The following is a 13,316-nucleotide window of genomic DNA, read 5'->3' as shown; positions in this document are numbered from 1 at the left end:
AAGAATATTATAATTCCAATCCCAAAGAAAGCAGGTGTTGACAGATGTGAAAATTACCGAACTATCAGCTTAATAAGTCACAGCTGCAAAATACTAACACGAATTCTTTACAGACGAATGGAAAAACTAGTAGAAGCCAACCTCGGGGAAGATCAGTTTGGATTCCGTAGAAACACTGGAACACGTGAGGCAATACTGACCTTACGACTTATCTTAAAAGAAAGATTAAGAAAAGGCAAACCTACGTTTCTAGCATTTGTAGACTTAGAGAAAGCTTTTGACAATGTTGACTGGAATACTCTTTTTCAAATTCTAAAGGTGGCAGGGGTAAAATACAGGGAGCGAAAGGCTATTTACAATTTGTACAGAAACCAGATAGCAGTTATAAAAGTCGAGGGACATGAAAGGGAAGCAGTGGTTGGGAAGGGAGTAAGACAGGGTTGTAGCCTCTCCCCGATGTTGTTCAATCTGTATATTGAGCAAGCAGTAAAGGAAACAAAAGAAAAATTCGGAGTAGGTATTAAAATTCATGGAGAAGAAATAAAAACTTTGAGGTTCGCCGATGACATTTTAATTCTGTCAGAGACAGCAAAGGACTTGGAAGAGCAGTTGAATGGAATGGACAGTGTCTTGAAAGGAGGATATAAGATGAACATCAACAAAAGCAAAACAAGGATAATGGAATGTAGTCTAATTAAGTCGGGTGATGCTGAGGGAATTAGATTAGGAAATGAGGCACTTAAAGTAGTAAAGGAGTTTTGCTATTTGGGGAGCAAAATAACTGATGATGGTCGAAGTAGAGAGGATATAAAATGTAGGCTGGCAATGGCAAGGAAAGCGTTTCTGAAGAAGAGAAATTTGTTAACATCCAGTATTGATTTAAGTGTCAGGAAGTCATTTCTGAAAGTATTCGTATGGAGTGTAGCCATGTATGGAAGTGAAACATGGACGATAAATAGTTTGGACAAGAAGAGAATAGAAGCTTTCGAAATGTGGTGCTACAGAAGAATGCAGAAGATTAGATGGGTAGATCACATAACTAATGAGGAAGTATTGAATAGGATTGGGGAGAAGAGAAGTTTGTGGCACAACTTGACCAGAAGAAGGAATCGGTTGGTAGGACATGTTCTGAGGCATCAAGGGATCACCAATTTAGTATTGGAGGGCAGCGTGGAGGGTAAAAATCGTAGAGGGGGACCAAGAGATGAATACACTAAGCAGATTCAGAAGGATGTAGGTTGCAGTAGGTACTGGGAGATGAAAAAGCTTGCACAGGATAGAGTAGCATGGAGAGCTGCATCAAACCAGTCTCAGGCCTGAAGACCACAACAACAACAACAAGGTGGTGAGCCATGGCTGGCTCATGCTATGCGTTGGTTTAAACCTTGGTTGCTATTCTGTGTTTAGTCTCCCGCGGTTATAGCGATGATGCTATCCTCTCTTTCCGCCGGTGGCAGCAGCGATGTGTACCGATATTCGCACCTAGGATTATCTTTGGCCTGGCGCTTATAGTTTCCCTCTGGGCTGCGTGCGGGCTGCTGGTCGGTTGGCGTGGAGCAGCGAGGAAATCTCCACGGCTTGTGGTTTGGCCGGGCCGCTGGCGGCCTCTATGCGGTGTCAGAGTGTGGTGCTGTTTCCATTGCTACAAGTTTCTTGGCTCACCGATCCTGGACATGAGAGTTGAGTTTTGACTTAATCCACCGGCAAGTCACGACTCTTCACATTGTGTTGTTTGGAGTTTGTTGTCGGCTCTTGAGATATTCCCGCGAGCAACTACGTGTGTTTTCAAGTGGGCAAATTTCAGCCACCCTCCGGTGGAGTTTAACTGAATTTGGTTGTTTGAGTTGAAGTGCACCAGCGCAATCTTCAGCCTTGTGGCCGTTAACGTTCCGGTTACCTGCCATGGTCGTTGACGTAAATTCAGGCAGTGTATTTTCCTGATCGTGTTGTCGCTGTCCAGCACGGTGTTCGACAGCTCAATGGATAATTGGTTGTGGGCGCCCAAAACGTTCTACGTTATCTGAATGAGATTTTCACTCTGCGGCGGAGTGTGAGGTGATATGAAACTTTCTGGCAGATTAAAACTGTGTGCCGGACCGAGACTCGAACTCGGGACCTTTGACTTTCGCGGGCAAGTGCTCTACCAACTGAGCTGCCCAAGCACGACTCACGCCCCGTCCTCACAGCTTTACTTCTGCCAGTACCTCGTCTCGTACCTTCCAAATTTTACAGAAGCTCTCAGGTCAAGCGGAGGTTATCTTGTCGATGGGTCCGTTGACAGTCTGGCGGTTGGGTTGTCGTCAGATCGACAAAGGTTGGGCCGACTGCCTGTCTCACCAAAGCGAATGTTAGTGTTTGAATTGCAGGCCGACCCTCGGAACTTCTGAGCGCCCGTGAGTGTACTGCTTTTCTTGTTGTTTTCACTTGTATGGCTTCTAGCCGATATTTAGATTAAGGTTGTTTTGCCCTTATGGCGTCAGATGGTTTGGGCCTTCAGCCTACTTTAAGAACTGTTTACGTAAAGCCTTTGGGATTTTTAAAATGAATGTTGTTGAGTCTTAAGTGTTGGGCCTTCAGCCGATTTAGAATTTGTTTTGCTCTTAAAGTGTTAGATTCTTTGGGCCTTCAGCCTAATTAAGGAAGTATTTTATGATAAGGCTTTGTCTTTTACATTTCTGATTTTGGTTGAGCTTTCAGTTATTGGCTTTTAGTCGTTTTTAAATTAAAGTGGTCTTGCCCTTAAGGCATGGGATTGTACGGCGCATGCAGCCGCTAATTAAGTTCCAAAACCAAACCTATGTTCTTTTTAGTTTTCTTCTCACATGTAATGTTTGATAAAATAAAAGGTTGTATGTTCGAGTGTAACTGACAGCTGCTTATTTTTTCCCCTGTCCACAACTTAAGCTGCCTGTTCTGTCCTGCGGGCTTAGCAGGGCGTCTCAGGTGGACCCGCACAGCAACAGGGAGGTGGTAACAATGTTTTTAGAGTACACAGCAAAACAGAGGGCGATAGTATGGGTCTTCAGCACGTACCGAGCAGCCTGGTGGAGCTGGTCTTGGCGATGAAGAGGGCGGCGGTGGCCACGAGCACGGAGACCCCGACGGCGGCCCACAGGTACGCAGAGAAGGGCAGCAGCGGCACCTGCCAGCCGGGTAAGGGGCGCGGCCTGGGAGCCAGGCACGTGATGCCGGTGCGGTAGTAGGAGCGCGAATAGTCCAGCCAGATATGCTCGTAGTACCAGTAGCCCAGCGACGAGTAGCTCGCGTCCACCAGATCGCGCACCACGGCGCCCATCAAGCCGTTCCCGGACCCGTTGTCCCAGATCTGGCCCCACTTGTCTTCCGTCTCCAGCGTGAGGCGGCAGGTCGCGTTCACCTGTACGATACGTTCAGGTAGAAAATTTATTTTTACTGCTAGTGTTATACAGGGTGATGAAGCTAATATTTTCCGCTCAGATAGTCCCCGAACTGGTTAACATGTCGTAATTGACCCAAATGGGAGCCCACGGGCTTGCCTCGTTGAATATAGTTTCTCGTCAGACCACCGAAGCTGTGTAACGCCAGGCGTTGCCGGTACGTCAGTGGCTATCTGGGTAGCTCACCCACTGTTAGCGATTCTCTTAGCCTTTCGGGAAAGGAAGAAAGGGAGCCGTGGTGCGAAGTGCCTGTTCGCCAGTCCTGAATTAAATACCAATCTTCTCTGCTGTTAAAAAAAAAAAAAAAAAAAAAAAGCGTGTGACGAAGGCCTCCCATCGGGTAGACCGTTCGCCGCGTGCAAGACTTTCGATTTGACGCCACTTCGGTGACTTGCGCGTCGATGGGGATGACATGATGATGATTAAGACAACACAACACCCAGTCCCTGAGCGGAGAAATATCTCTGACCCAGCCGGGAATCGAACCCGGACCCTTAGGATTCTCAGTCTGTCGCGCTGACCACTCAAGTAGCGGGGACGGACTTCTCTCCAGTGTCTCATGGACTTACACCATGTGACACTAAGGATAGCGATCCGTCCATCGGTTAGGGCTGTTAATTTCAGGGCATGGATGTGTGTGTTGTCCATAGGTTAGTTAGGTTTCAGTATTTCTAAGTTCTAGGGGACTTATGACCTCAGCAATTGAGTCCCATAGTGCTCAGAGCCATTTGAACCATTTTGTTTTTTTTTTTTTTGTTAATTTCAGAGCCCCCCTTACAACGCGAAGATAACACACACACACACACACACACACACACACACACACACAACACACATTCTCATAAAAGTCATCTAACCCTGTCAGATACATTTAACACCCAAATCTCTCACATCGCGAATGAAAGGTGTCAGTGTGCGCGAAGGATAAGAAAAGCCTTCCCAATTAGGCAGCTGAACCTGCCCCTCGGCATCTCCACGTCAATACATCTCACTAAATGACGCATAATCTATTTCAATAGATATATCGGTTACCGAGCTACTAGTATAAACAAAGTTCGGTATTTAAAAAGGAACTACAATAATCATCTTGTGGTGCATTTCTTCTTGTTCTCTCCGTGCTTGCTAAGAAAATAGGATGAGAAGTTCCACCTTATACAAGACACATTTTTTCCTTTGTTTCACCCGACAAACAAAAGAAAAAAGGTGTCTTGCATAAGGCGGAACTTCTCATCCCAGGAACTACAATTATTTCTGCTGCTAGTAGAATATTTGCAATACAGAAGAACTCAACTGCGTATGACTCTTCAAATTTCGACTAGTAGTCTCGCAAAAATTACAATTCTTTGAACTCATGGTTTACCTATTTTTAACAATTTAGATAGGCTGACTTGGATGTAGTTACCAGTTGTCAGCTTGTATTTCCTTACTGTAATTACTTACGATTACATGAAACAGCGCAAGCCTTTATCACTTACTGCATTTACCAAGACTTCAGTACTAACATTTGTCAACGAAGATGGAACAGAGCTTGTGAAGAAAATGACTCGGTAGTGTAATGAAATTAAGCCGTAACATGCTATGTTACCTCGTCGTGTCGCGAACTAAGCCGTGTTTGAATTAAACGGTTCTCACAGACCCACTCTCTGCAACTTTGGCAGTGAATTTTGATTATTTAAACTGAAAAGAACCCGTTTTACTTAAAGCCAGCAACCACATATAGTTTGACAACAAGCATCAAAAGAGCATAAAACACGAAAACTCCCGTAAAAAAGCTCGTTAATAATTAAAGGAGTGGCCATAATTTTATTTATTTATAACAGTAAGAGCCAAATAAACTCACAATTTTCACGAGTATGTAGTAATATGACTACTCATTGAATGTAAATATACTTTACACAGTTGCCAACCATTAGATTTAAAATTTCAACCTATAGCGTGCCTTGCACTAATAGCAGACGTGCTGCCTAACTGTGATTGGTCGGCACTCAAGATTTTAATGGCTGACACCACAACGTACAAGGGGTGGTACATATCACAGCAAAACACGTAAATTCATCTGATAAAAACACTGTTCACATTCATAAAAACACGTCCTTCCAAAAGAAAACGTTAAACACTCTCAATAACAACTGAAATAAAATATATAAAACGATACAAGTAGAAAATTGTTATGATTACTGTCTGTGATGAAATTAACAACGCCAATACCGACTGCAAATACGAGTTAGAAAACCTGCATTTATTTAAGGAAAGCAAATACTGAGAAAAGTTCATTACAAAACAAGAAGAAACTACATGTGGAAGTGTTTGAAAAGTTTGTAGTCTTATCTTATTGATGACCATACGTTGTGATGTCAACGGTGGCTCATCGGTCCTGGTGGTGTAATTAAAGCAGGCAGATCAGTTATGAAATGGCAGCAGATACGTCCTCTTTCTTGAAATGTGTTTCTGCAGGTCTTTATTCCATTCTACATTGCATTCTTTATGTCCGGCAGAACTTAGTTGTTGGTGTATAGCTCCACGTTTTTACACTGTTGCTTACACACGTTCTAACGTCCCGTATACAGTTTGAAAACACTACAGTATTCAGTTCTACCCGCAGACCACGTTATTACAATCCGAACATGTTTAGCAGTCACCATAGGAAATTCACAATTCTGGAGAAAACAGTGCCACAGGTTAACATCAGATTGTAACTTTCCATGGCGACAGTTAAAGATTACGCTCGCAGCAATTTGTTAAGCAGCTAACGAAATCAGTATTTTAAAGTATTTTAGCTTGTTCATCTCAGTTAAGTGCAAACAGTTCAGTTCTCACAACGACAATCATAGTCATTACCCATATACGTAGTCACTGCTTTTAATAGTATTCCAAGAAGCTCACAGTATCCACACAGTGTAACATTTTCGTGTGATTCTATCTAACACGATTACACAACATAAACTGAGGGCAGGCCACGAAATCGCATGCATTCTGAATGTCACTTTTCGCCTGCAACCATCGAAATAGCTCTCACACATCAATTCATACGATTGGAAGGGTTACAACACGCCGAAGTTGAGCAATGACGACACAAGTTACCACAGATGATACATTACAAATATTTAAAAGCATAGAAGAGTCTTGAGAAACAAACCACTGTGGTACAAAGAAAACAGATCATTGACATGTATCATGTAAATCCATATTTCGAAAGTGATGTGACGTATATCGCTTTTTTCACATTATAAATCCGTAGAATAAATTTATGTACGTCACAATGCCATGGAGTACCTGAATTGACATTTATACAAACTTTACGTATGTCGGGTTTTTCGCCTTTGCTAGTACTAGTATCAACTGAAGAGTAGGATACCAGTACTATGGAAGGCGAGAAAGGCGTCAAACGTAAAATTTGGATCTTATACTTCAGTTACCCTACATAGGTCAAATGAAGAACTGGGTACTAGTACTAGCGAAGGTGAAAAAAGCGACAAATGTAATATTTGTATCCTGTATTTCAGGTAACCTATGGAGGTCACATTAAGTCTGGGATACTAGTACTAGCGAAGGCGAAAAAAGCGATAAACGTCAAATTTGTATCCTGTATTAGGATACTAGCCTTAGCGTAGTCAAAGCAAGCGACAGACATAAAATTTGTATCCCGTACCTCAGCTGACCTATATGGGTCAACTTAATAATAGGATACCAGTACTAGCGAAGGCGGGAAAAGCGACAAACGTAAAATTTGTTTTATATATTTAAGATTATCTACATAGGTCAACAGAAAAATAGGAACCAGGGACAAAAATCGTACACAATATATTTCTCTTTATAATACATTCCTTTATTTCTATTTACCATTGGACGCTTCGCCGCAGTAGATAATCGATTCATTATCTATGGCCCGAAAATAAACAAATAAATATATATGACTAAAATATGACGTCATTGGTCAAAGCCGCAGAGTTGTACCCCCGTTCTTCAGTTGACCCACACTTAGTTTTACACAGCGCATTATACATCAGCGTAACAAAGGAACTGAAATATACATGTCAAATCTAGTGTCCGGTTGCACCCATCAGTTTTGACCAGTGAGTGCTATGTGCCGTCATGAGTTTACGATGTGAAGGATGTAAGGTCGCCCATTATTAAATGTTGTCCGTGGTTGTCTTAGTAACTGACGTACATTATGCTATTTCTTCTACATATGTCGCGATTTCCGAGGGTATGGTTAACATGGGAGTCTAAGAGCGCAACTAGAATTCCAAGATTTCTTATTTTTCGCCGTAGTACACAAATAGAATGACTTCTATAGCTCAAATTTATTTACCGATTCCAAAATTTGTTATTTTTCGAAGTAGTACAGAAGGCAATACCAAAAACAGGAATTCTCGAAGAAAGAACTGGACACACGCACCGCAAAAACGCTGAAAATAACGATCTTAAATCCTGCAACAAACCGTTGTACACATCTATTGCAAAAACGCTCAAGATAACGAAGCATGGTTTCTTATTTGTCGCGTTTTTTACAGTAGTGTGCACTATCCATTGTTTTAAAATTTTCATATACGGTACCGCTCAGCTATCGATCACAGGTTCTTTTATTATGTCATTTTCATTACGTGTGGACTGATTGTTCGTTAAGGTTTTAGCTGTATGATGTCGCTCTATGCATCACTACAAACACGCCATAAATAACGGACCTAGCAATCGACAGCTAGAATTGACCTACGTAGGGGAATTCTAGTTACCGATTCCAAGATTAATTATCTTTCGCAGTAGCACAGACAGCTACACAAAGTAGGAATTCTAGATCAAGGAATTGTAGGCACTTACCGAAAGAACGCTGACAATAATGAACCTTCGAATTGGTGACTAGAACTGATCTGTAGCTTAATTTCACTTACACAATTCCCAGACTTGTTATTATTCCACGAATTTTCGTTACTACTGTAGTGCCATTTCTTTCAGGATTTCTGTGTTGCGTTTTTCTTATTTCCCGTTAATGTCCTTTTACGTTTCCTATATGTCACTGTTTGCTTCATTTTGCGATTGTTACGTTGATTTTTGGTTTGTCTCCACTTTACGCGGTAATTCCCTTACATTAAATTTCTGTTATTTTTCACAATATTACATGTTTAAGTTGTGTGATATTGTAGTGGACTGTAAAGGTCGTCTGAGGTTCTTTCACGTACTCACGCGACCTCTGATAATTTATTTCACGTATGTGTATTTCCTGGTTTTGTTCTGTTACTTTCTATTAAGCTAACTCAACGTCTTTCCGAAACAATTAGTTCAATATAATTAATCTCGTGAACTGTGACTGTGTATTATTTATTACACTGTTGTATCGTCTTCTGCCATACGAATAATCCTCTCTGCATTCAACATCGCCTCTCTGTATCTTCTTTGTTTTAGGTATGACGTCATTGGTCGAAGCTAATGGGTGGAATCGGACACTAGAATTTATCCGAACCTTTTGCATACTGAGTTAAAAGGAGATTTATGTAGCAATACAAATAAAGCAAAACATAGTAACGTTTCATATTTCAGAACAAAACCGAAAAAGTACATCAGACCATCAAAGACACGATTAAGGAGTAAAAGGAAACACCAGAAAAGAAAGAAGAAAAAGAAATTATAGCTCATTATTAGCAATACCTTCATCAGAAGCAATGTCATTACAGTGGTACAACAGAGGAAAGAATAAAAACAATACACGGGACGGTAACCACATTGGAATATCCCATGTTACAACCCGCTGAAGTTGAGCAATGACGTCACGAGTTACCACAGACGATACATTGCAAAGATTTAAAAGCATAGAAGAATGTTTAGCAATAGGACACTAATGAAATCATTAAATGGTTATGAAATTAAACAAAATTTTCCGCGTAGTAATGTTATCAGAAGCAGTGACTCAACCAACAGAAAAGTCAAAACAGCGTAGAGTGAATTTAAGAGCAGGGCGTCAGCATAAGAGTGAAAGAAGGTTTCGGCTGTTAGAGGACAGGCGACAGGTGGAAAGAAAACGTTGAAGACGTCTATGAGAGGGAGGAGGTGTCTGCTGAAATTAGAGAAAAACTGGGAGTCAGTTTGGGAGATATAGCTGATGTCGTATTACAGTCTGAGTTTCATAGATCATTGGAAGACTTGCTATCAAATAAGGTGGAACGCATAGTTAACAGTCATTCGGAATATCTAAAATAATTGAGGCAATATCAACCATGCTGCTGTTCAAGTTACTGTACTGAATCAATAAGACTGCTGACGTACCATCAGACGTTCATGAAAATTATCATCCCTGCAATTCCAAAAATAGCAATAGTAGATTAGTACGAGTGTTATCGACTGGCTTGTTAGCTTATGCATCCCAATTCCTAAAAAAATATTGTGCAGATGAATGGAAAAGAAAGTTATCGATCCCTTAGGTGACAATAGGTCTGGCTTAAGAAAGGTAAAAACTCAAGAGCAACAGTTCTGATGTTCTGGTTGATAATGTAAGCAAAACTTAAGAATTATCGAGTCACCTTTATAGGATCTGACGACTTAAGAAACGCATTCGAAATCTGTATACGGGTAGGTGTAAGCTACAGGGAAAGACAAGTGATATTCTGTATGTGTAAGAACCAAGAAGGAACAGTAAGAATAAGATATCAAGAACAAAGAGTCCAGATTAAAGAGAAGTTACGTAAGGGATGACGTATTTCTTCCCAACTGTTCAATCTCTACATCGAAGAAGCAATGACAGAAATAAAACATATGTTCAAGAGTGGGAGTAAATTTCAGGATGAAAGAACATTAACGATAAAATTAAATGAAGACATTGCTTGCAAAGAAAGTGATAAAGAATTATGGGACATGTTGAGTGGACACACAAAGAACTGAACACAGAATATGGATTGAGAATAAACGGCAGAAAGACGAAAATAATGAAGAGTGGCAGCAATGGTATTAGCAATAAACGTAACATCAAACTTGGGGCGAAGTAGATAAGTGAAGGAATTATGGGACCCTTGAAGCACGTATGACGGACCAAGCAAGAAGCACATAGAAAGTAGACTTGCACAGACAATCGGAGCGTTCCTGGCCAAAAAAGATCACTGGTACAAAACATCGGGCTTTACTTAAGGAACAGATTTCTGGTAATGTGCGTCTGGAACACAACATTGTATAGAAGTAAAACACTGACTATGAGGAAACCTTAAAAGGATAGATCCAAAGAGTTTGAGGTGTAATGCTGTAACACATTTTCCTAGCCGTGTTGTTATTCTTGCCTGTTTCATTGTTGTAGTCGTCTCATCATGTTTTCAGCGGCCGGTGGAAGTGGTTTTATGTTTGGCTTGGAGAAGAGGGGTTAGATTTGGTCCCAGTCCTTCTAAATGGGTGTCTGCATCCATGTAAATCGTAAAGTGATGGTTTCGAGTGCCCTTTTTCCTGATGACTTCGAACTGTGTTCCTGTTTGTTAGTAGAATTATGAACAACTACATTTGCTAACAACCAGTATATGCAAGCTGTTGGCTGTTAATTCCTCCAGTTCAGTGATCATAACTCAGGCTCTTTCCTGAAAGTGGTTAGAGGGCTATAGGAATTTTTATTATTGGCTTTCGAGTAATCAAGTTGGTTAAAGCAATGTAGGAGACTCTTATTTATATTGATTTGGTAATGAATCAGTGTAGACCATTACTCCAGATATGTCAATAAACGTACCCAGGTATAGAGCGTCAGGTCTCCTCATTGGTGTCGAACGCGGCATGTACACAAAAGAGAGTGGATTCTGTCCGCGACAACGATTGTCATTTTGCACGAGGCCACAGAAGCTTTAATGATGGACGGAGCGAACGTTTCACTACTATAGAAGTGTACTGAAAAATAAGTGGACTGATAAGACGTGAAAAGTTTCTTCGCTTATTCGGCGAGGAAAGCGAAGTGGAAAACAATTACAAAAGACAGAGTAATAGGCAGCTGCTGCTACTCCTGGATCTAAGAATACGCATACTAAACTTGTTAGGTCTTCCGTCTCCTATTCAGCCTCGACAATGGAATTAGTATACCACCATTTGTCTGCGTGGGCAACGGCCTTGCCACAGTGGATACACCGGTTCCCGTCAGATCACCGAAGTTAAGCGCAGTCGGGCGTGGCCGGCACTTGGATGGGTGACAATCCGGACTGCCATTCGCTGTTGACATCTTTCGGGGTGCACTCAGCCTCGTGATGCCAATTGAGGAGCTACTCGACCGAATAGTAGCGGGTTCGGTCAGAGAAAACCATCACAACGACCGGGAGAGCGGTGTGCTGACCACACGCCCCTCCCATCCGCATCCTCAGCTGAGAATGACACGGCGGTCAGATGGTCCCGATGGGCCACTTGTGGCCTGAAGACGGAGTGCATCTGTCTGCGTCCAGAGTGAATTCTATGTGTAAGTTTGAGAAATTTTTCCAAATGTTTGGGTAGTATGTATCTGAAGAGGGACGTTCGTACCAGCCCGATATTCGCCTAGTGGGATGTGAGAGACCGCCTAAAAACCATATACAGGATAGCTGACAGACCGACTCTCGTTGTCACTCCGCCGTGCGGATTCGACTCAGGATCGGCGCACCTCCCCGTCACGAAAGCGGGCGCTCTAATGCACACGGACATCCGAGCGAGTGACAATGTGATAGAATGTTGTTAAGGTATCAGGGGATAACTTGCATGGTAACAGATATTCCTGTAGAGGGTAAAAATGATAGAGGCGGCGACAGTGAAGGAGTTGTGAGAAGAATTCGTGGCGCACCGCATCAGCCAATCAGAGGACTGATGGAATAGAAAAAGACATAGACATTTGCTGTAACTATCAATTAAGTTTATTAACTCATTTTATGAGGCAACAATGTGCTCTTGGCAACAAGATGTAGCAAGATAAAAAGGGTGCAGTGATTTTAGATAAAAAGGGCACTTCAATTTTCACACAGGGATAGTGTATTCAAAACACAAGTAAACTCATTCGTCTATGTTCCCATACAATTGTACTGGAAACGTATTTTTTCCCATTTATATGGTGATGACGAGAGCTGCAAACCTCGTGAGGTGGTGCTAGTAACATCATCCACCTGCTATACTACATAGCGTGCTCACACATAAAACCTTTGATGTTGATACCGTATTCATTTCATCACAACTACGACCGCTGCCAATCTAGTAGTGTTGCTAATGCAAATCCGCGTACCCTCAATTATCTGAACCTATGCATTTCACGTCCGCTTTGTGTGAAAGCTCGTAATAGACTTCTGCTACTTACGCAAGCTTAGATCACTCACTGTGCTCTGCCAGCTCCCCTAACTTTGGTGCTTCCCTAATCAATAGATGATCTATTGTTCTTTATATTGCGTATGTTTTATGGTTTGCGTAATACAGTGAATCGGTTGGAACCAGATTTTACTTCTAAGTCCGATGCCTCCAACAGTGTCTGTTACCTCCAGAGCCCTTACAGGCGTATTGTGTGCTACGCCACGCAGCGACAATTTTACTGACAACTACAAATTTTGTATCACTCCCAATGTCTATAACATTTATATGGCTTAAATATTGTCTCCTTACGAAGTATTTTATATGACGAGAGCGTTTTGGTCATAAATCTGTTCACACGTTACAACAAGATATTTATTAGATTTTATGAAGAAGATACAAGCAGTTGGTGTTGAAACAACGTTTAAGTACAATCTTGTTGTGACCGGTTGACTGCGCTGTACAAAACATATTCTTGTACGGTTGTTGTCTACAATAATGTCGATAACTGTAAGACATACGTTTTATCTAATTCCTGGACGCTTGCAAATATGATTCTTTAAATACCAATATTCATAAACATGAACGTTGTTTTTACATCCAAGATAAACGTTTTGTTTATAGTCAAACCCGTTTTTACATCAAACA

The 13,316-nt window shown here is 41.5% G+C and overlaps 1 protein-coding gene across 1 annotated transcript in view; it reads right to left on the bottom strand.

The window, feature by feature from the left end:
* The window catches only part of LOC124775198, a 159,442-nt gene that overhangs the window by 66,019 nt on the left and 80,107 nt on the right, over positions 1-13,316 (bottom strand). Inside the window, exon 4 of the mRNA XM_047250037.1 lies at positions 3,034-3,376. Within this exon, the coding sequence (XP_047105993.1) occupies positions 3,034-3,376 (343 nt within the window). The remainder of the gene's footprint in view (positions 1-3,033; positions 3,377-13,316) is intronic.

Source organism: Schistocerca piceifrons, chromosome 2 (genome assembly GCF_021461385.2).
Source record: "Schistocerca piceifrons isolate TAMUIC-IGC-003096 chromosome 2, iqSchPice1.1, whole genome shotgun sequence".
Lineage (NCBI taxonomy): Eukaryota > Metazoa > Arthropoda > Insecta > Orthoptera > Acrididae > Schistocerca > Schistocerca piceifrons.
Note: the sequence above shows the minus strand (reverse complement) of the source record. Positions and strands in the feature narration are given on the sequence as shown.